Source organism: Podarcis erhardii (assembly GCF_964252035.2).
Source record: "Podarcis erhardii genome assembly, chromosome: 3".
Lineage (NCBI taxonomy): Eukaryota > Metazoa > Chordata > Lepidosauria > Squamata > Lacertidae > Podarcis > Podarcis erhardii.
Window position 1 is genome coordinate 91733692 of NC_138507.1, and position 23006 is coordinate 91756697.

The 23006-nt window shown below is 44.2% G+C and overlaps 1 protein-coding gene across 1 annotated transcript in view; it reads right to left on the bottom strand.

Annotated features, from left to right (window-relative positions):
• Positions 1-1721: 1721 nt before the first annotated feature.
• LOC309337602 (calpain-14-like) overlaps positions 1722-23006 on the bottom strand; it is a 33095-nt gene continuing 11810 nt past the window's right edge. Inside the window, exons 9-21 of the mRNA XM_081854242.1 lie at positions 22255-22418; positions 21979-22142; positions 20933-20944; positions 17280-17482; positions 15886-15922; positions 15125-15181; positions 14570-14627; positions 10293-10357; positions 8103-8171; positions 6540-6618; positions 3661-3777; positions 3153-3208; positions 1722-2203 (exon numbers count right to left, since the gene is read on the bottom strand). Of these exons, the coding sequence (XP_081710368.1) occupies positions 2177-2203; positions 3153-3208; positions 3661-3777; positions 6540-6618; positions 8103-8171; positions 10293-10357; positions 14570-14627; positions 15125-15181; positions 15886-15922; positions 17280-17482; positions 20933-20944; positions 21979-22142; positions 22255-22418 (1108 nt within the window). The 3' untranslated portion in view covers positions 1722-2176. The remainder of the gene's footprint in view (positions 2204-3152; positions 3209-3660; positions 3778-6539; positions 6619-8102; positions 8172-10292; positions 10358-14569; positions 14628-15124; positions 15182-15885; positions 15923-17279; positions 17483-20932; positions 20945-21978; positions 22143-22254; positions 22419-23006) is intronic.

Here is a 23006-nt window from a genome sequence, read left to right on the forward strand (position 1 = left end):
CTTCTGTCTCCATGAAAGACTTCTCATCCAGGTCTCCAGCTACACAGTGATGTCCTTGTAATTCTTTCTGCTAATGCACCCAGTGAAAAGTGTGATGGTGTAGAAGTACCTCTCAATATAAATGAATGCATCCCTCCCCCCAAGATAGATTGTGTGTTGTTTCCCACCATGCACACAGAAAACAGGAGTCATATCTTCAGAATCCTGGAAGCGTTTCTCTGCTAGATATATAAAATTTTCAAAAATGTCAAGGAAAGCACCATGGCAAGAACACTTTCCTTGCGATCCACAGAACAGAGTTTGCATTGTATGAGTTAAGGCATACAATGAGTTCACAAAGACCTCTTTTCACACATCTCAGTGCTACTTAGCGTTATAAAAACTTTATTGAATAATCAGCAGAGGATTCTTCGGGGTGCATGAATAGTCACACAATAATGCTGCAATTACACGTAGTTGTGTTAAAAGGAGGCAATGCACAAGCGTGTACAAAAATCAGATACATATAATGATTGGAGCACAATGGAACATATGTACTTGGCTATAGCCATTTCCATAGAATCAGAGACTCATATAAATTGTAGAGTTGGAAGGGACCACAAGGGTCATCTAGTCGAACCCCCTGCAATGCAGGAATCTTTTGCCCAGCATGGGGCTCAAACCCATGTTAAGAGTCTCACTGAGCTATCTCATAGCTTCCTTCATAACCTGTGCAATACATTACAAACTGTAATTTTTATTATTATAATAATAAAAGTTTTGCAGCGTGAAATCCCAAACCCAATGAAGCCACTGAGAGCTGCATTTTAGCCACTTTCTGTGAAGGATTTTCCTCTTTCATAATCATGGGTTTTCTTGGTTATTAAAGTTTAGGCCCTGATTCTGCTCTGAAAGCAACATGTGTAGGCAGTGGCAACTGAAGAGCAATTTTATCACTGACCTCAGCTGAAAAATATAGGATAACAGTGGTTTGCTCATCAGGAAGCAACAGAAAGGGACAAACTATAGTTCTTGTGACCCTCTCTGCCAAATCCCAAAGGACTGCACAGATTCTTTCATGCCTGTTTTCATTAGCCTACCCTTTCCGATAAACTTACAATGAGTAATTAAAAATAGCAATAAATAAATAAATACACGGTACTGGGGCTGGAATAAGTAGGCCAGCTACTTATTCCAGCCCCAAATGGAAACGCAAATGGAGAAGAAAGAAATTTGGAGAGTGCTGCCCAATGTTCAAAGCCAAGCTTGGAAACAAAGAGAGGATGAGGCATTGTGGGATGCCTGGAGAAGGCACTCCATAATGACCTAAAAGGATATGTGAACCCTAACCTTTGCAGACAATCTGAAGGACTGTCAGTATAAATGTTCTTCATTTTTATGCAAACTTTTCTATTGCAAGCTCTCAAAATGGCTTACAAAATAATAAATACAAGAATAAGCAAAATTATAAATATAATAAAAACTCATTTTTAAAAAACAACAACCCGAAAACAGTGTTTTAGCAACAATAACCAAATCATTTTAAAGTAGCAGCCCGTGAGATCAATCAGATATTCAAAGCTTGTTGAAACAGATACCTAAAAAGACACTTATAAAGAGCCCAGGGAGATCTCTACCAGGTATTCCAAAGCTTTGGGGCCACTACTGAAAAGGCCCTGTTTCTTGTAACTGCCTGTCTGAGCTGCCACAATGAGATGGTGAGCAGTGCCTCCACAGCATCTTGGAAATGAGCTGCTGCAAGGCCCTTTAGGCCACTTTGTATTTGTTCACTTGCTCACTGTTCCTCGCTGCAGCCATATAACTATTCCATCCTGGTTTAACAGCAGATACTCCTCAACAAATTGAAATGACGCATGACTTAACACCAGTCTTCATTGTCACCCAGGTGCTTGATCAGTAACTCAGGTTTTTTTTTTCTTCTTCTTCTAAGGGAAGCGCTTTTTAAAGAAGCCTCAGTCAGTATGCTAGAAGCATGACCTTATGATTTCAGGCCATTGTCCATGCTGTACCCACAAGCAGTCCCAAGAGACATCAATGGAGCTGCTCCCAGTGAATGAAGCTCTTCCAAAATTCCACAAGAGTCACAAAGCTGGACTCAAAATGTCCCCCGTATACAGATCAAAGGATGTCACTTCTGTCCAGGTAGCTTGGCTCAACTCTTCTCCTTTGCTTTACTTCATGAATAGAGAGTCATCATCATCCACTGCCGAATACCAAGGAGAAATGCATTAAAATGGTTTTATCCTGCTCTACTGCACTAGGGGCTAGCCTATGAGATGGTCTCCTGTTATACCTAACCTAGTCATTGCTATTGGTTCCTTCACATGACCTGGTCCATGGAGGTGGGCACCCCTAGGGCAGATCTATCTATTGGTCCATCAAGACCAAGATAGGCAGAACCACCGCTGCCATCAGCAAGGAAGAAGGGCAACTCCATCAAAACCTCCTCTTATGATAATTCTGCCATCAACCCAGCCAACTTCAGGAAGACCTGTGTGGCAGGAACAGCTCTGTTCTTGTGGCCCAGACTTTGCTATCATTCCCAGATATGGCGTGCCTGGTATAGTTCACAGTAGTCAGTGTAGTCCCTTCTGAGCTCAACCATTCAGTAACTCTGTCTCTAGATCGAATGAATCAACTTATTTCTGTTCCGACGGTTTTGTACATATTCAAAAATAAGTTTGTTCCATTCATTGCAGATTTTTATAAGAAATAAACAAAAGAAATCTGCATTTAAATTGTACCCAAAATATGCATTTTGTACAAATTTCCCTCTAAAATAGGAAGGGTGGTTTGGGGTTGTTGTTTTGCATTTTCCATGTAATAGATATATTTTAGTGCACACTGCAAAATTCAGAGAAGTTTAACTGCTTTCTGGTTTACTTGGAAGTTCTGGAGCTGCAACTAAGTTGGTTTGCTTTATAATGTGGACTGTATAAAATTATCCTCCATCCCCACAGATGAACCTAGGAAGCCAAGCTCCTGGAAGAGCTCTTGACCCAAGGGTTTCATTGTCCTGTCAATCACTGCAATCACTTGAGAGTTATACAACCAATGAGGTGCTCCATTCATTGGGATATTAAAAAGAAGAACCTGTTTTCCATAACAGCTGGCACTGTGCTACAGCTAGAAAATAAGGTGTGTGTCCTTACCTCGGACTCTTGAAGATATATTCCTTTGCCATCTTTACTCGTATTGTGAAAGGCCTCTGCAAAAGGAAGAAATGAGGGAAACTGATGTGATGATTCTCAGGAAAGGATAATCTGCTACTTATAGCCATGCTTGAGAAGAACAGAGGAAGTGTGGGAGCCCATGGCTCACCTGGGCTCATTCTAGTAAGCTATCGTTTATCTTAGGGCAGATCCACACCATCCATTTAAAGCACATTTAAAGTGCATGCTTTCCACCAAATAATAATGGGAACTGTGGTTTCCCCTTCACCAAGCTACAATTCCCAGCACCCTTAAGAAACTAAAAATCCCAGGATTCTTTGGGGAAAGTCATGTGCTTTGAAGGTGTGTTGAATGTGCTTTAAATGCACGGTGTTGCTCTCTCCTTAATGTCCAAAGACAGTCATTATGTTACAGACAGAGGACTTGCGACTGAAACCCAATTTTGCTTGGAGTCCCGCATGAGAGAAATAGTCATCTGCCTCCTCACCCATCATGAGTTCCACACGCAGCATGAAGCAGGCAAAGCTCTCAAACGTGATGTTCAGACCAGGGTTCCCATATCGCATGGCCAGCAGCTTGCAGAGTTCATTACTGAGGGAGATTCCTTTAGTAAGATAAGAAAACCCCCAAAGACATTTAGGCTTACTGTTCAGATTTTCCACATACAATTACAGTGCAAACAGTCAGTTCTGGACTGCTTTTCATGTATTTAATTTTATCCACCTTTCCCCCCCAGTGCAGAACACTTAACTCCCATTTGGTGAGAAAGCTGCTGGACATTTAGCACCTATTGTGGCTAAACTGCTCATTCATTCTTACAGCTACAAAAACACCATGCTGCTTTTAATCAGAGGGGTGTGAACCTGTCAGGGACTCGGCAGAGGAGGAATGGTGGAGACCGCCTCTCCCCATCCTGACCCTTCCACGGAGGAGGAAGAGGAAGACAGTATAGATTTACAACAGGCATTTGAGGGAGATAGCAGCTCACAGCAGATGAGAGGAAAAGCTGGGAAATGTGGGAGAGCTGGAACAACACCCAGCTGACATGTTGTCATCTGAAAGCGTTCCCAACCCTCCATCTCCCAGAACCGGGCAAGCCTTAAAAGTAGGAGAGCAAAGAACCCAAAGACAGAGGGCACGTAGCAGCACCCGTAGAAGAAACAATGAGAATGACGAATGAGGAAGTGGGAGAGACGGGGGGTGGAGATTTATTCGGGACAAGGCCATTATCCAAGAGGCTGGGTTCTACAGCCTCTCTGTAAAGATTGAAATAAAAAAGGACAGTATGAAACTTTTCCTTGTCTTTATACTTTCCTGGGCAATCAGCCGGGAGCCGCTGACAGCACCCTGGCAGAACCCAGGCACTGCCATGGGCAGAAAGTTGGACTCGATTGTGGATAGTCCTAGTTATATTATTTACTGCATTGATATTATTCCATCTTGAATCCCTTAAAACAATTCAGTGGGGTAGGAGAGACTAAAATATAGCGACAGGCCAGAATCACCCAATAAGTTTTGTAGCTGAGTGGGGATTTTAACCTGGTTCTTGCCGGTCATAGGCTGACACTAACCACACTGGCCTTACATATGAAGACAGTGGAAATGGTGGCAGTGATGATGCTGGAAGACAACTGTGCTTCAGTCAGGAAGCCATCCCTCCCTTCACCAGAACCACACAGAAATTTGCATGCCATCAATTAGGAAATTACTGCCATGAAGCACATGAAAGTAAAGCGCTGAGAATCACTGGGATTTAAGCATCTGTTACATGAAGAGCAATGGAATATGCGACGGAAGCGCACCAAATCAATTAATAATGCATTTCTTAATTTAATCACACAAAGTTTGCTAATTTGATGTTCAAAATGCTGTATTTTTAATTGCATTACGCTTCCGGTGATGATTGGCTTATTGTTGTCATACGGTGTAGCAAGTGAATTGTAATGAATTCTAATTTCATTTCTTTTCGTATACAGTTTTGAAGTGTAACTTTTATAGTGCTTTCTATATGTTAGTTCCAAGCTAAATTAAGTTAATTATGCTCCAGCTCCAGCGTCACTGTGAACTGTACTAATCTCATTTAACAAAGCTGCTTTCCCCGCACCTTGCCACCATTTACCTTACAGCCATTTTTGAATCAAGCATAATTATTGAAGAGCCAAAAGTTGTGGCTGAAAATTAATCCTCAGATTCAATTCAGCTCATTTCGAGAAAAATCTAGTGGGACAAACAACTTACATTTCCAAAAACAGGTCTGAGCAGTGTAGGTTAATGAATCTGCTACTGTGTTCTTTGAGCATGCACTCTATCTGGTCTGATCTTAAATGTGTGACGATTCAGAGATCTGGCAAAACAGATCTATGCTGCTTGCATTGGGTTATATACTAACTACAATGGTACCTCGGGTTGCATATGCTTCAGGTTACATACACTTCAGGTTACAGACTCCACTAACCCAGAAATAGTACCTTGGGTTAAGAACTTTGCTTCAGGATGAGAACAGAAATCGTGCTCCGGCGGTGTGGCAGCAGCAGGAGGCCCCATTAGCTAAAGTGGTGCTTCAGGTTAAGAACAGTTTCAGGTTAAGAACGGACCTCCGGAACGAATTAAGTACTTAACCCGAGGTACCACTGTATTTGACTGACACATAGCAAATGTGAGTAGTGGGACATCAGATTAATTAGGACACCACTCTATGGATAAATGGGAATCCCATGAGTGAAGCTGGTAGAAAGAGGGGGATTCCAAGCCCTTATCATGGATAATTATTATTTATTAAAACTGCTAGCCACATTATCTTGCCCTAGGCAACTCAGAGCAACCTGCAACCAAACAGATAACCTGATGATAGGACAATGCTGAAAACTGTGTTTCTAGCTCAAATGTTTTCTTGCTCAAATTTGCCTTTAGAGGATGTTGTTGGACTGCAGCTTCCATCGCCATTGGGATGCTGACTGGGGCTGTTGGGAGATGCAAGCCCAACAAGATCTGGAGGACCACAGGTTCTCCATCACTGACCTAGGAAGACTATGTAATCTATATCACAGCATCAGTCCAGCACAGGAGGTTTCAGCACATGCCCAGCATATCTTACAGCAGGGGAAAGGGCCAATGTGGTGCCCTTAGATGTCACTAGACTACAACTCCCATCATCCTTGATCATTGGCCACATGGGCTTGGAGTTGATGGGAACTCGACTTGGAGAGTCACAGGGTCCTCATCTCTGCAGCTCTTTCCGGAAGAAAGTCAGACTGGATCCCATAAGGACCAAAGAACACAAGACCAGCTCACAGAAGCCAACCAAATGCCTGGGGGACTTCTGCAAGCTTGAATGCTACAAAAACAAAACTCTTCCTTTTTCCTCACCTAATTCTTGCACAGATGCCTGCAGCTCTACTTGATCCAAGGTTCCTGTTTGCTGAATATCATTTTTCTGGAAAACTGCCTGTCACAAAAAATTAAAGAGGAAGATAACTAAGTAAGCAGGGCACACCAACCCATTCACCCCTCAGCTGGCTACACCTGCACCACTGCCACCCCTTTCTTCATTCAATGCAAAGGGTGCAGAGGTCCCGAGGCCACCTGAGGGAAGCAGACAATGCTGGCAGACTGCCTAGCCTGAAAAGCAAAACAACAGAGTTATCCATTTTGCTGCAGATGGAGAATTGATAGGACCATCGGAAATATATCTGCTTCTCTGTGTCTGTCTGGCTACCTTTCTGCTCATATGGATGCAAGCTAAGAACAGAACTACACACACACACAGAGAGAGAGAGAGAGAGAGAGAGAGAGAGAGAGAGAGAGAGAGAGGTGGGAGAGGTCATAGCTCAGTGACAGAGCATCTGGTTCAGGTTTCATGCAGCTCAAGTTCCTAGCCCACCTTTAGCTCCCCATCCCTCAATGGGGAGGGAGCAATTTCAAGGCAGGACAGAGGCCCAAACATTGGCCTGTTCCTGCCCATGCCTAGAAGAAGCAGAATAAAACAGTGCAAAACATTAGACTAAATTATGCACAACAAGATTGTGCCTGTTTGCTTAATTCATGTAGGCTGCAGGGTTTAGTTTCCTGTTGAAATTTTTGGGCTAGCTTTGAACTTCAAAATGGCACTCCTAACTTTGCCACTCCCATCTGCAGGTGGCAAATGGGTTGGTGGTTCTATGTTGCTTTTTTCTGGCTTGTGAGCAGGACTGTTGCATGAAAGATCTGAGCAGGGGGAGAAGGTGCTTAAGCTGGCTGTGGTGGCTAGCAGTGGGTTCTTTCCTTCCTTTTCTCTCCCCCCACCTGAATGTTGCCTGCTTGACAGCAGCTCTTTTAAAAAAAAACTTTTTTTTCTGGATGCCACAAAAACCTCTGGCAGCCAGGGTATAATTCTGTCCACACCCCGTTAGGCAGTATTTTTAAAACAGTAAAAAAGTGATTGGGTTGGGAAGAACCTGATGCCAGGTTAAGCTTAACCTTTATTAGTTGCTTGCCACCTAGTAGAAGCCTGATGGGGACACACACAGCATCCTTGCCTGCTCACCTATCGGAAATACTTTTTTCCACCAGTGGCAATCATAGGACCCCAGGGATCTCCAGAAAAAGCACAGCTTTGAGACTGAGGAGGCAGGTCACAATGCCTATCTGCCCAGTATGGTTCCCACCTGGTATTTTAAAGAGGGGGTGGCCCAGCCTCCTCAGAGTGGCAGTGGTACCTGCCCTTTCCCCCCACCCCTCCTCCCTATGCCAGCACCAGCAGTAGAACTGGGAGAGGAAGGAAGCAATTGCCCCTATTGCCTCCCTCTCAACTCCAGTACTAGAGGCGCTTCAAAAAATGGTGAGAAAGTAATGAGGTTCTTATCCATGGAATCTCCACCCACTCAACTGTCATACTGGCGCGCACACACACACACACACACACACACACACACACACACACACACTTCTTACCTGGTACTGAAGCAGCTTCTTCCATAGGCATCTGAATTCTTGAATGCTCAAGGTGCCAGTGTTATTAAACTGAATCGTGTGGTCAAGGTGTACAATATTCAAATGAAGTTTGTGGCTGGGGGAGAATGAGCGAACCTGGAAAAGTTCTGATTAGACCAACCTGAGAGCAGCAAAGTCAAAGACTTTGGATTAAAAGTAGAGAAGCCACCGGGGGAATTTCTCGATTTTTGTACTTCCACTAAAAATGTGACCTAGCGCCTAATGCAACCAAAGTCAAAGCTACATTATTGATTTCAAGAGGTCTTTGAACCTTGCCCCAGGGGCTACTCTTCCTTTTCCTAAAATCAATGAGCATTTTCTCATTAACTTCAAAGGCAGCACAAAGCAAACTATGGACTGTGTATTCATGAGAGTTAAAACAAGCACATACACTGTTTACTCAGATTTAGTCTTTATAAGAGCAACTTTCAGCACAATTTTAACTGTGTCTATTCAGAAGTAAGTTGAGTACAATGTTGAGTACAATGGGGTTTACTCCCAGGGTTGGGATCGCAGCCTTGGTTAGAAAGAGAGACATCCTGGCCTCCACCAGACATCCTTCCTAAGGTCTCAGCCAGGTTGCCTGGCATGCTTTGGAGATCTCAGGAGGAGTCTTACCTTCTCTCCTTACCCAATCTTTCCAAGGCTACCAATCTTTCCAAGGTCTGTAGCTTTAATAGGAGGAAATGGGAATATTCAATAGGATGTTCAATAGGAGGAAATGGGAATGAGGCTCAGGGGCAATAGCAAGCAATGGTGTGAGGAAGCCAGGTGAGCAAAACCACCCAGACTATAACAACTCACCATCCACCATTCATTCATTCATTTTATAGCATTCGTACCTTGCTGTTTAGCCAAAAAGGCTCCCAGAGTGGCTTACATGAAATTAAAACAAGACACCCTACCTGCAGGCCTACAGTCTAACAAACAGGGACAAGGGACAAGGTGGGAAGAGTAAAACAAATGTCAAAAACTCAGGCACTACTGCTCAGGAGCAAGGAGACAGTCACTCCCTGGTCTCAGGGTCTGGTCCAGAGAGACATGATCCAGCAATCTCACTGACGCTATGCTGGTCCGAGTTTGCTCAGCACCTGGATGGGAGATCTCCCAGAAAGCCCTATGGACTCTGCCTTTCTCCTTCCCATTTCTCTACCTCCCTACAATTCAAAGGAGTTGAATATGTAACTATTCCATATTTGGAAACTGTCAAAAGAAAGCAACCCCCTTCTTCAGTGCCAAAACATTGCTCAATTATTTTGCTATCTGCCCGACAGAACCAGGTATTCATGTGTGGGTTATACCTGTGGACTAAAACAGGGGCATAGGGCATGCAAACCCTATCTATCCATGACATCACCCTTTAATTCACCCTGTTTCTCGGTCCCTAACCTTCCCGTATTGAGCATGGAAGGTCCGCAGGCCATTTTTGCTTGAACAGGACTGGAACATCTTGCAAGATTTCCCCCCGCTCCCGCTTTGTCAGGGTCCCCAGTCTTGTTCAGCTAAAAAAAGGTAAAAGCTTCTTGCAGACATTCACAGCTCAATATGGGAAGAGTCAGGGATTGAGAAGGTGGGGCAATAGGCACTGGAGCATGTCAGCTGCCCCCTGCCCCTCATCCACAGATAGACATTTGTGTGTTCAGGCAAACACCAAAGCACAGCTACAGTTAAACCAAGAAGACGACAAGAAGGATAAGAGGCCAACCAAAACAAAAAGTCTGTAAGGATTGGAGAATCTTTAAAGAATACTTTAAAAACTATTATATAAAAGGAAACATTTTGGCAGAATTAGACTGATCCTTGTATCGTATAAATATAAGGTCGCAGGGAGGGTAAAAGAAACTATATAAGAAATATGTAACTGTGCGGTATAAGGTAATTGATAAAGTACAGTGAGATGAATTGGAAGTCATTTTTAATTCTTTTCTTTATAAGTTTTATAATTGCTTTCAGTATCCGGAGTATAAAGGATGTTAGTTATATTAATTTTGTTGTTTCTAATATTGTGGTTGTCTGATTTTCTATTGTTTGTTTGTTTGACTGTACGTCTGTCTGTTTGTTTGTCTGTTTCCCCATAAATGTATTTATTTTAAATCAATAAAGATATACACTGAAAAAAATACAATAAAACAAACCAAGAAGGCAGGATACATCTAAGAGGGCCAATATACCCCGGCAGGCATCCAGGCTAAATCTCGGGCCATGGTTCTGAAGCTCTGGAAAGGGGAAAAAAGGTATAATTGAATGAGAATAGGAAGACAAAGCAAATCCACAAGCAGGAGAATAATATCCGGGTCCCAAGGGGTAATGGTAGCCCTCTTTGGAACAGAGTGCATCGCCAGCACGCTCACATGCAACTGCCTTCAACAGGAGAGACAGACACAAAGGTTCTGGTACAGACTATTACAGAAGATGTCAGAAAGAACAGAAACCAGCCTACGCCTTTGTATTTGGGCATGGCTCAAGTCCGCCAGTTTCAATGACATGCAATCCCAAGGAAATGTGCACAGGCGGTTGTGTCTGACTGACCTTGGGAGAAGTCTTGTCTTTGCCTTTTTCTGCTTGATTTGTCCCTTGTGTAGCTCGACTAGCAGCAATAGACGACAACCAGGGATAAATCTGACAAGTTTTGTGTCCTCTGCCTCTCTTAGGAGACCGAACAGATAGACGAGTTAAAAACACAGAGCCGAGCCTCGGTTAGCGATAAGCGAATGACAAGAAATGGAACAGAAAGGGAGTCTAATCTTGTTGCAAATCATGATTATAGATTGCCTGCAGACTTCCATGGAGCAGGCAACAGGCTCATAACTCACCGATCCCTTCTCTACAGAAACCGACAATGTTTTAATCTCATTATAGCCCTGTTTATTAAATATGAATCATGCACTGTAAAGTTTGGAAATGAAAGCCTTAAAATTGATTGCCTATGAAGAATAAAAGATGAGCAGCACAGCCTGGTTAGTTTCCTTATAGATTTCCCGGTGCCTGATGGGTTACTTTGGAAAGATACTCGAGCACAGATAAAATAGCCATCTCACCCTCAGTCCTAAAAGAAGCCAAAACCCTGAATAGAGACAAAGGTTCTGTTTTGCTTTCTGTTTACTCTGAACCTGTGCCACAAGAGCTTTTATCTCATTAGCGTCAACAGTTTCAGATCTTATCCATTTATAAATTAGGAATCGTCTACCTTGTTTATTGGCTACGCTCGGTCTGTAAGCTGTGTGTATCTGGAGGTAGAACAGCCCGGAGGAAAAATAGAACTGGGCTTTCTTGGAACCCATATCTGCCTTTCACTTATTGAGAGGCATTTACATAGTGCTTAATAGTTAGCATTTCTAAGCGGCATACATCAAAATAAACCATGTAGAGAATAAGCAATACAAAAATGCATCATGGAATCAAACACAAAATGCCTGCTGGTATTTGCCATGCACCTGAAGTTCAACAAGGAGGGTGCCGGTCTAATCTCAGTTGGGGTGGAGTTCTGCAGGTTTGGTCCTGCAACATTGAATGCACGATTTCTAGTAGATATGAGACGTGCATCTTAGCCATACGGGGACCATCAACAAAGACTCCCCCCAAGAGCTCAGTGATTGGCTAGGGATATAAGGAATCAGGCTGCCCTTAAGCTATTCACGGTGCTCAATATTTTTATGGGATGCTAACCTATGGTAAGTCTAAGGGACGTGGGTGGTGCTGTGGTCTAAACCACTGAGCCTAGGGCTAGCCGATCAGAAGGTCGGCGGTTCGAATCCCTGCGAGGGGGTGAGCTCCCATTGCTCTGTCCTGCCAACATAGCAGTTCAAAAGTGCAAGTGGATAAATAGGTACCGCTCCGGTGGAAAGGTAGGTGTTTCCGTGCGCTGCTCTGGTTTTGCCAGAAGCGGCTGAGTCATGCTGCCTACATGACCTGGAAAAACTGTCTGCGGACAAACGCCGGCTCCCTCGGCCAGTAAAGCGAGGTGAGCACCGTAACCCCATAGTCGTTCACAACTGGACTTAACTGTCAGGTGTCCCTTTACCTTTTCTTAACCTAAGTCTGCAGTCGCCAACCTCTATTCATGCTGTTGGTGGGGGTTAGGATCCAGTACACATCTCCACCTGCTAACCTCAACCAACAGAGGGTTCCACTGTTACGGAGGCCCCATTATTACGGAGGAAACACTCTTGGCAGGGGTGTTCCCACCGGCAACAGCCAGCAGGGGGTCCCCCAAACAGTATGTTGCAGCAGCAGGGCAAGGGTAGAGCACAGGATGTGCCCCTCCACACCTTGGCAGTCCCCACTAGGATTGGTCTGCCCCATGTTTTTAGGGTACGCTCAATAAAATATGAATGGCACAAACATTCACAGGAAAGAGTGAACAATAAAGAAATTGAAATATACTACAGAACCAAAAGCCTCCCTAAAAAAAATATGATGGGAGGGGCCAGTTTGCTGATTTGTTTGCAGTATCTTGAACTGAGAGGGAGTCAGTCAAGAAGGTTTCCCATTGTGGGAAAGCAGGACTGGGTGGGGGAAGGAGCTGGGCAGAGATGGGAATAGTGAAAAGAAATGGTAACAACCAGCAATGGTCTTGAGCCTAGGACCAGGAGCAAAGTTTGGAAACGCATTCAACAAAAATAATGCAGGTAAGTTTTGTTTTTTCCTGGAACTATACTTGTTCATTTGTTTTTGTTTCAATTGCATTTTGTGGTTCCATTTTTATTATATTTCAACTTGTTGCCCACCCTAAGATCATATTTGATGAAGAGCAGGAAAGGAATTTTATAAATAAGTAAAATAAAAAGAAAGCATTGGTAATGGACGGAGAAATTGCCATAGGGAACATCCTATTTCTGACTATCGGTCGAATAAAGGAAATTGAATTGAATGAACATCCTGGAGAAGAGGAACACCAGAGGAAGTATGACACAAGAAGACATCAAAGGGGAAAGGCTAAATAGTAAGAAAGGATGGCTCTGTTAATGGAGAATTGGGGGGGGGGGGCTGAAGATGGTTCTCTGCTCTCACAGCTTGGGAATTCAAGCTGTGCCCCAGGCTCAAGACCAAAATCACAGGGGTATGTCATGAAAGGGCTCTGATGATCAGTACACTGACTCATACTGTAGTTGCAACCTCCTTCCTTAATGGAGAGGATGATAAGTCATTGCCTAAGGATATGCCTGCTTTTAAAGTTCTTTGATACAACCGTAAGGGAACTACAATAATTCTAACGAATAGAGGCTGGTGTCCATTGGGATTGGCAGGGCAGAACCACAACCTCACCAGTACCTTGCCCCATGCCCGCCCCAGCAATTGTATCACCACCAGCAGGAGGGCGGCGATGCTCCTCCAACTCCCTCATATGCAACTGCTGTGTCCTTGACTCTTCTAGCTCTCTCTTCTAGCTACTAGCATCCGGCTTCCAGTCCTGCAATGCCACCTCTTCTGTGATGTCTAGTTTGGAGAAAGTCACTTTCTCTGTTGCATCTCCTTCTCCCCCCCCCCCCAGTCACTGCTGCATCCTCAGCCAGATGTGATATTCTGTTTCTTGAAATTCCCTTAGGGGTATGCCTAAGGGCACAATCCTAAAAGCCTGCTCCTGGTCCTAGGCTTCTGATGGATCACATCACCGATGCAACGATCTAGCATCTTGATCTCACAGAGGGTAACCAGTTGCCTGTGAGAAGCCCGCAGACAGGACCTGAGCACCACAGCACTCTTCTTTCACATTGGCTGCCATTGCTACATCTTGGGGTTCAGTGGCCCACCAGATTACTACAAGTGTTGGTGCTGACCTTTAAAGCCCTAAACGGCCTTGGCCCAGTATACCTGAAGGAGCGTCTCCACCCCGATCATTCAGCCTGGACACTGAGATCTAGCGCTGAGGGCCTTCTGGTGGTTCCCTCACTGCGAGAAGTGAGGTTACAGGGAACCAGGCAGAGGGCCTTCTCGGTAGTGGTGCCTGCCCTGTGGAAGGCCCTCCCATCAGACGTCAAGGAAATAAACAACTATCTGACTTTTGGGAGACATCTGAAAGCTACCCTGTTTAGGGAAGTTTTAAATGTTTGATGTTTTATCATGTTTTTAATATTCTGTTCGGAGCAACCTAGAGTCACTGGGGAAACCCAGCCAGATGGGCGGGGTATAAATAATAAATTATTATTATGGGAGCACACCAGCAGAACATGAGAGCAAAGACTTCTTTCACTTTTATTCCCAAGCCCCAGAAAGTAAAAGTGGTAGAGTTGCTATAATTAAGAGTATGAAAATGTTATCATTTAAACACAATTAATAGAGGTTGACACGATACCATCTGCAGAGCCTAATGAGAAATGTACCCATCTCTTGTGGAGACTGAGCTACATAATGAAAACCCTCACTGCTACTCTGCACTTGGGTCCGTGTACATACGTGATGCTGCATCCCGCAGTCCAGATCATACTTACTCGTCCAAGCCACATTGTTCAAAATCCTCAGCAGCTGCATTGCATTAATCTCAGGATACTAAAGCAAGAGAGACAAGATATTATAGAAAAATCTAAGCTTTGCATATTTCAAGTTCTACACATTCAAAAGACCATAATTTTTAATGGAGGTATCACATAGAAAACTGAGTTTTGAAGCTGCAGTCACAGATCAGCTGTGAAAGTCAAGGCATTTTCATAAGATATCAGCAGTGCCTATGGTCATCAGAGGGATGTTCATACTTAAAAGTTTATCACGGGAATCTCTACCTGCGTGTGAACCTTGCAACTGGCTTTATTATTTTGTCCCAATTTCCTTCCTTCCTTCAAGTGGTGATGAGCTGATATATGTTTGAAAATATATACAAATCAAGTCAAACCATAGTGGTGGGATTGTTCTATAGGCATGCTTTCCAAAATGTAGGTTTCTCCTTCCCTCCCTCCCTCTCTCTCTCTCCTACAATTTTTTTTCACAGAAACTAACATGAACAGGGCAGTTTGGTTATTCCCTCTGGCGGACCCTATAGGCAGACTTACTTGATCAAAGTACTTAGTGAAGAAATCTTCCCAATCTTCATGTTCATCAACTATTTCCTGCAGAAAACAACAACAACAAATCAGAACAGAAGCAGGATGGAAAGGCGGTAGCTCAAGATCTAGGTAATGGATTGCAGTGGCTCAGCAGTTCAAGCCACTAGACCAACAGAGGTTTAGTGGCAAGAGAACAGCTGACAGTCAAACTTATCCTAGAAAAAATGACTTTCTGCAGTCCAATTCTGCATGCCAATTCTGCATGCAAGAGTTTACGGGGAAAAGAACAGACACCTGCAGCCACGAGACTCTTGAGTTTGGCTTTTTGAGATCAGAGCCCCCACTCAGTAACTTCCATTCCCAAGATGCCGTGAGAATCAGCATCCACTTGGCTTATGCCTTTTCTCTTGATATGATAAATGCCAGCTGCTGAGGTTCATTCAAAGGGAGTGTATTCACTTCCCATAAGTTACGACATCAACATACTCTTGTGGTGCTGTTAGAACATTAAAAAACACAGTGAGTTACACCTCTTCTCCCCTTTTAAAAGCACACAGCAGGGATCGCCTATATATTTCCAGATTTACATCCTGCCATTCAGGCCTCAAAGTGAAGCTGGCCAGCAATAAAAGTCCATTTGCAAGCTTAGCCCACCGTACTCAACTGATTGGTTCCCCCACCCTGGAAGCTCTGCTGAGGATCGCAGGTCAGCAGAGAGGAATAGAGGAGAGAAGCAAGTCAAGCGGTGTAGCAGTTCTTCAACTCACCTTTGAAAGGACACAGCTGGAATCACCACCCAATTCACTGAAATCAAATTTTAACAAGTACAATGAGAGGTGTAGATAGTGCAACAAGGTGAGAGGGGGAGGGAAGGCAGAAATGTTTCTCTTGTCCCATACAATGCTTCTTCTGGATCAAGCTCTCCCCACAAACATTGCTGCTTCAGCCAGTGTTGGTACAACTGTGAAGCCATCTGCTTTTACAGAGTTGACAGGCCTGTAGCTGTTCTGCAGCCTTGAGCTCTTAGCTGCTGCTGGACTACAACTCCCATCATGTCCAGCCAGCTTAGCCAGGGATGATGGGAGTTGTAATCCAACAACCTCTAGGGACCCAAAGTTGAAGAATGTAGCACACAGAGGTCTCTGAGCTTCATTGATGGTCTATGAGTCCATTGCAACTGGTGTCGCCAGACAACTGGTGGCTGGGAATGAAAGCCCTGGCAATAGTCTTGAACACTTTTTGCCAGTAAGACAAGATGCCATGGGATTTTCTTGGAGCAAATGAGTCATTTTAGATTAAGCTATGTGCCCACTGCCCCTGACTCCACTCCCACACCACATTTCTGCACTGTAGTAATATTTGTGTTGCTTAATTATGATTTTAAGTTCTGCTTTCATGTTATTTAATATGTATGTACCCCACTCTGGGACCTTGCAATGAAGAGTGGGTAACTAATTCATAAAAGAATGAACAATGATTAATAATGGATTTTTATTATTATTATTAATTAATTAATTAAATTTGTATACCATCCCTTATTCGTAGATCTCAGGGCAGTTCACAACATAAAATCACAATATAAAAAACACAAAATGCATATTTTTCCTAATAAAAATAGGAACAAAAACAAACCTAGAAGCCGCCTTCCACAACATTGGAGGTCCATCAGCCAAAGGCCTGGTTGAAGAGGAATGTTTTTTGCCTGGCGCCTAAAGGTGTATAATGAAGGTGCCAAGCAAGCCTCCCTGGGGAGAGCATTCCACAAATAGGGACCAACTATTACTATGACATTGCTGCCATTGTTGTAATAATAATAATAATAATAATAATAATAATAATACCCCACCCATCTGGCTGAGCTTTCCCAACCACTCTGAGCGGCTCCCAATCAATTTAAAAACAATACAGCATTAAATATTAAATTGTTGTTGTTGTTGTCGTCACAGTTCACAGTGGTATAGACCAGGATTCAGAAGCCTGCAGTCCTCCACAGGGAGTTGCTGGACTACGATTCCCATCATCCCTGACCAATGGCCATGAAAAGGTAGGGCAAACTACATATCTCCCACCAGGGAGCACCCACCACCAGCCTTTCCCTCTGGCAAAATTACACACTCCCCGCCCCTTAATGATTGTAGCAAAGCAAGACCGGAGGACTTACTGAAGGCTGTGCTTCCTGGAGAAGACCCGCAGGATGAAGTTTGATTCCTGGTTGGGTTCTGCAGTGGCTGGGACAATGAGATAGGCCCCTGGTGGGAGCCGGAAATCCTGAGTCACTTCACGGTCTTTTACAAAGACTGCCCTATTCAGGGGCATGTTCCAGACAAAGAAGGCAGCCGGCAGTTTTCTATTAAGGTCATGGTACTGAGAAGAAAGAGAGAGAGAGAAAAACTTACAAAAAGCTTACACTGTTTGGGGATTATTATTTTTTTAAGTCATGTAAAGAGTTCCATGAAGAGGAACGAGCTAATATTTATATGAAAAATAGGGTGGGGTAGCATCCATTTTCGAAGGCACAAAATAGATGTGATGCTAAATGTGTCATCAGAAACCACATCTATGTTACTTAGAAGTAAATGAAAGAGCAGAGGCAACCCTGAAAACAATGGGTGCTTGAATTTGTCTAAATTACATGCTAATATTTTGCCCGAAACATGATAACAACAACAAATACTTTTTTCCTCCCAGCACTCAGATCCTGTGAAGCTACTTCCTATTCCATGTTCCTTAAGACCCACTTCACATGCCCTGCTCTGGGTGTGTCCACCAATAAAGTGAAGCAGGTGGTTGCCAGGGAGAGGGCCTTTTCAGTTGTGGCACCCTGGTTATGAAATGCCCTTCCCTGGGGGGCTTTCTTGGTGCCATCTTTGTGGTCTTTTCAACGCCAGGCAGAGACTATTCTGTTCCTCCAGGCCTTTTAAATAGGGCCTCTCCATTTTTCAATCTACATTCAATTTTGTGAGCCTCTTTTGTTGTATTTATGTAGCATTTGATTTCACATTTCAAGGTACTAAAATAGTTTTTACTTTTCTTGTAAGCTGCTCTTTGCATTGTGAGGTGGCATACAAAGGCCATTAAAATCTATACTAAAATAAATTATTGGGCACACATCCTGCACATAGAATGGAAAAAGTGGGGAACCGATGATAATTCTACAGAATGCCTTTATCAGAAAAATTATACCCAGGCAACACAGAATCATCAGAGTGGTCCAAATATTTCCTAAATCGGTGCATACCCTTTGTGCATGTTGTCCTAAAACCCAAGAATGCAAGCAACCAATTTTGCTCAGAAAAATAGCCCCATTGATTTCAGTGGGGCTTACTTCTCCGCAAGTAGGCTTAGAATAGAATTACAACCGTGGTCTCTTTTTGACAACCCCATCATCCCATTATGGCATGATGATGAAGGCAAAATTGCACTGTTAATAGGCATCTCCCATTACTAGCGACTGAATGAGAGAATGCCGGACATGGAGACGGTCAATAACTGCATTGGCTAAGAACTCTGGTGCCTTCCTGATTTGGCCATTCCTCAAAATGGCTCTGACATTTTGCTCTCTGGCGGACTTTGCTGCCCACAAGAGCAGTTGCAGAAAGACTTTTGCTCTCTCTTTGGTTGTATTTCTCTCCTGCTAATGCAGCAATCTGTCATCTCCTAAGAGGGTGGGGTTGCCCCTTTGAATGCATCATATATTAAATGCAAGGCTTTTATGCCTCAGTCAATGCAGTGATTCATTGTATTTCCAATGTTAAAACTGCTCTTGGTTTTGTACTTCACTATATTAATCTTGGTGCTCAATACAAGTCTGGAATTTACTTCCAAGCAGACTCCAGCTCTGATCTTCAATGAGCCTGGATGTAAAAGTGCTATCTCCCAATTGGTCCAAACCTCCAGACAAGGGACAAACAACTTTGGCTTGGCTGCTGCATTCAAGTAGTCTCAACCAGTCTGTTGATATTAAGCCTCTGGCACCTTTGGGTAGAAGCCAGACTGGTTTCACAGCATGACAGTAGGTAGACAGGCTGGGCTTCCAAACCACAGCATATCTGAGACCATACAGAGCCAAATATGTGGGTCATGAAATCATAGAATCATAGAACTGTAGAGTTGGAAGTGACCACAAGAGTCATCTTGTCCAACCCCTGCAATGCAGGATTTTCCCACCCAACATGATTTGGGCCATCTGGGCCTGGGCAAAAGCTTTGGCCAGAGGTAGCTAACATGGCGTCCTCTGGCTACGGTTGGACTACAACTCCCAACATTCATGACCATTGGCCATGCTGGCTAGGGCTGATGGGGGAGTTTGGAATTCAAAAACATCAGGAGGACACCATGCTAGCTTCCCCTGGCATAGGCCAGATTCACAGTTTCTCTGATGACCTGGTCCTATTGTCCTGACATTGCTAAAATCAGAGGAAGCGTCTCAGCTGATACTTTGATGCAAATGGACCCAGACCAAGGTAGCAAAGGATATACCAGCATCAACCCATCTCTAGTCCCCATGCAGGTTAATCATGCCACTGCTTTGTTCCCATCTTCCATGCACATCACATGGCTCTAGTGCACAGCATCATATAGCCAGTGTGTTGCCAATCCTTGGTTTTATGTCCTGGTAAAAACGCCTTCATAGGCAGCTCTTTCCCTGACATAACATCTACTTGAATTTGATGGCAGTGTAACAAAAATATCTGAGACGAAGGCACTTGGGAACATCATTTAACTGTATGCAATGGACAAAAAGAAATGATAGCATCGATTTAGTGGCATCTGCAAATAATGCCAAAGAATGAGCTAAAAAAAAAGTGGGCGAATTCCCCTAGGGATTTATACTTTGTGGGGCTTAAAAAGGAAATATAATAAAACCATTTCTCACTCAGCCCTGTCTACTGCTTCTGGGCATAGCTCAGGAACACACCACCATTAATGCTTAATTAAGCCATAAAAATGCATTATCTTGAAATGCATTGAGTCGCGACGGCATTAACAATCTTTTTTTTAAAATGCCTTAAGAAGCTTCTCTAAAATAGGTGGAAAAGAAAATGGGACACACTAGCTTTGAATGGAGTTTGGAAAGCTATGTCCAAACACTCACATACGAACAGAAATTCCAAGTTCTGCAGAATACAAAGCATCAAGGTTTTGGGATTTTCCAATACCCTGAACACAGGATTTCGGCAGCTGTAGCTTCCCAGCAGAGATGGTTAGGATCGTGGTGCAAATCCGATTCCCATGCTTGTAAGCTGGCATGGCTGAACATGAACCTCCAGCCAGGGTGGAAGGCGCAAAGGCACCAGAATGTGAAATTTATCAGGGCTGCACACTTTGTGCAGCTTGCAGGCATTTCCCACTTGCACAATGTCAATGCAAGGCCCATAGCACCTCATAAGAACAGACAAAGAAGAGCCCTGCTCGTTCAAGCCAAAGAGCCATTTAATCCAGCCAGTGGAAAACCAGATGCCCCAGGGAGGCTTCCATGCAGGACCTGAATGCAAAGGCTCTCTGCACACATATGATTCTTAGCAATGGGTGCATGTGTCTCAACATGTGGAGAGAGAGAGAGGAAGATGCAGCTACTTGCAAACAACACATTTCAGTATTTGGGCACAAACACCATTTCAAATATCCAATTGTTTTCACCTTAAAAGATTTTAAATCCAGCCCAGCTGAGATTGCACTCAGATCAGAATTTCGGCTATGGTAAGCACACAGAAGTTGCATCTGTTTTTACCTACTCTGTCTCAGGGAAAAGTGCAGGAAGGAAGCATATGCACAGCCAAAATGGGAATAAGCAACACGGGACTATATACGTACCTCCTGGCCCACCTAGGAAAAAAGAAAGAAGAATATGTATCAGCCAGAGAATTCCAAGTAAAATTTACAACTGAAAGTTACAGTTGATTGAATCAGTCAAAAGGGCCACCAGACACTAAAGCACTGAACTCCCTATTTTAAAACTTATCCCATATACTAGGCACCTTGGGGAGGTAAGGTTGCTGAAGTCCAGAACAGCCACAGGATGAACTCTGACTCCTGGTGGGATTCAGAGGTGGTGGTGGTGGAGACAATGTCAAAAGCCCTAGGGGAGTAGGGGGCAGAAATCCTGACTTGCTTCAGCAGCTACACTTGATGATATTCCTAGACCAGCCCTTCTCAGCATTGGTTCCCCAGATGTTGGTGGACTACAATGCCCATCATCCCTGATTAGCTAGGGATGATGGGAGTGGTAGTCCAACAACATCTGGGGACCCAAGGTTGAGTAAGGCTGTTCTAGACATCTATCTATTGAAGGTAGAGGAGTGGAGAACCTGTGGTCCTCCAGGTGTGCTTGGTCTCCAACTTCCATCAGACCTAGTCAGCTTGGCCAACAGTGAGGAGTGATGGAACCTGTAATAGTCCAATACCATGTGTAGGGCCACAGGTTCCTCACAGGGGAGTCTTGAAGCAGAAGAGAGCCTTGTTCAGTACTAGGATGGAGGGCATCATTTGCGCCTACATGGGATGTTGACTTGCCCAGTTCTTTTCCCTGTTTTCTACTTCTGATTCACAGCCTCCCTTGGTAGGTCAGGTTCCCTCTCTGTTCGCATTAAGCAAAAGAAATCTGTACCTGCTAGGAAGAAACTTCTTATTTTCTGGCAAGGGGCTTTGGAGAAACAGCTTAGGGCAGGTGTAGTCAATGCCGTGCCCTCCAGATTTTGCTACACTACAACTCCCATCATTCCCTGACCGTCAGCCGTGCTTTCTGGGGGTGATGGGAGATGGAGTCCAATGACATCTAGAGGGCACCACACATTGGCTGCCCCAGCTTAGAACAATTTAACCCAACAGTTTCAGCAGGAAAGCAACAAGATTCCACCAACCTTATAGACGGAGAGGCCTATGGGGAGATGAGGCATCCGATTCCGGTGATGGTCGTTGCGCTTTTGGATCAGAGACACCAACACGCTGCAGGAGTAACGGGACGTTTTACTCCCGTTGCCTTGCAGAACTCTCAGCAAGTACTGGGGATTCCTCCAAAATGCAGCTGGAGGTGAGAGATGCAAACATGTGAGCCTCTAGCTCAGAAGAGCAGGTGCTTAGCTCATTTATGCCAGCAAATTATGTTCAAAAGTAGCGTTCCCCAAGGGGCACCTCACCATTGTGCACCTTCATCCTGCCCCCTGCTGTGCTTCCTTTGACCCATTTCCCGACCTGCGTCGAGCACGTCCACTTCTTCCCTAATTCCTTACTCAGGAGATCAGGAGTCAGTTTACAGATCATCAGACCCACAAAATGGGTTTTAAAATCTTGCAGGGACATCCTGTGAGAAAAGAACAACAACAAAGACACAGAGTCAAATGTCCATCCTGGCTTAGGACTCTACATTGAAACTAACGCATCTTCTGTTTTTGTTTAAGGCTTAAGGCTGCTGTCAGGTTTTCTGTCCCAAGTTGGCGACTCCAGATAATGCTCCTGTCTGAAATACTGGAGAACCATTGGTCGTTCTGGGCTAGATGGCGCATGATCTGACACAGTATCAGGCACCTTCCTTGTTTCCTAGCTCCTGTTCCATGTTCTTCAGAATAGAGGTGGCAAAGCTCAGGACCAGAGGCCAAATGTGGCCCCTGAGGTCTATCTGGCCCTCTGGGCTCTTCACAAGCCACACCCCTTCTCCTCAAGGCCTCACCACTCACTAGCTCCGCTTGTCCTTCGCGTTTGGCCTAGCCTGTCTCCTTGAATTCTGATAGTGCCTCCTGCTTGTCTGGGTGGAGAGGGGGTGTGTGAGAGCATACAGAGAAAGAAGCCGACTGTAAAACCCACACTCATAGCTCCGCCCACTTTTTCCTCTGGCTCCACCCACCCTCAGCATGTGACCCAGAAGGGAATGTGGCCTTTGATCTCAGAAAGG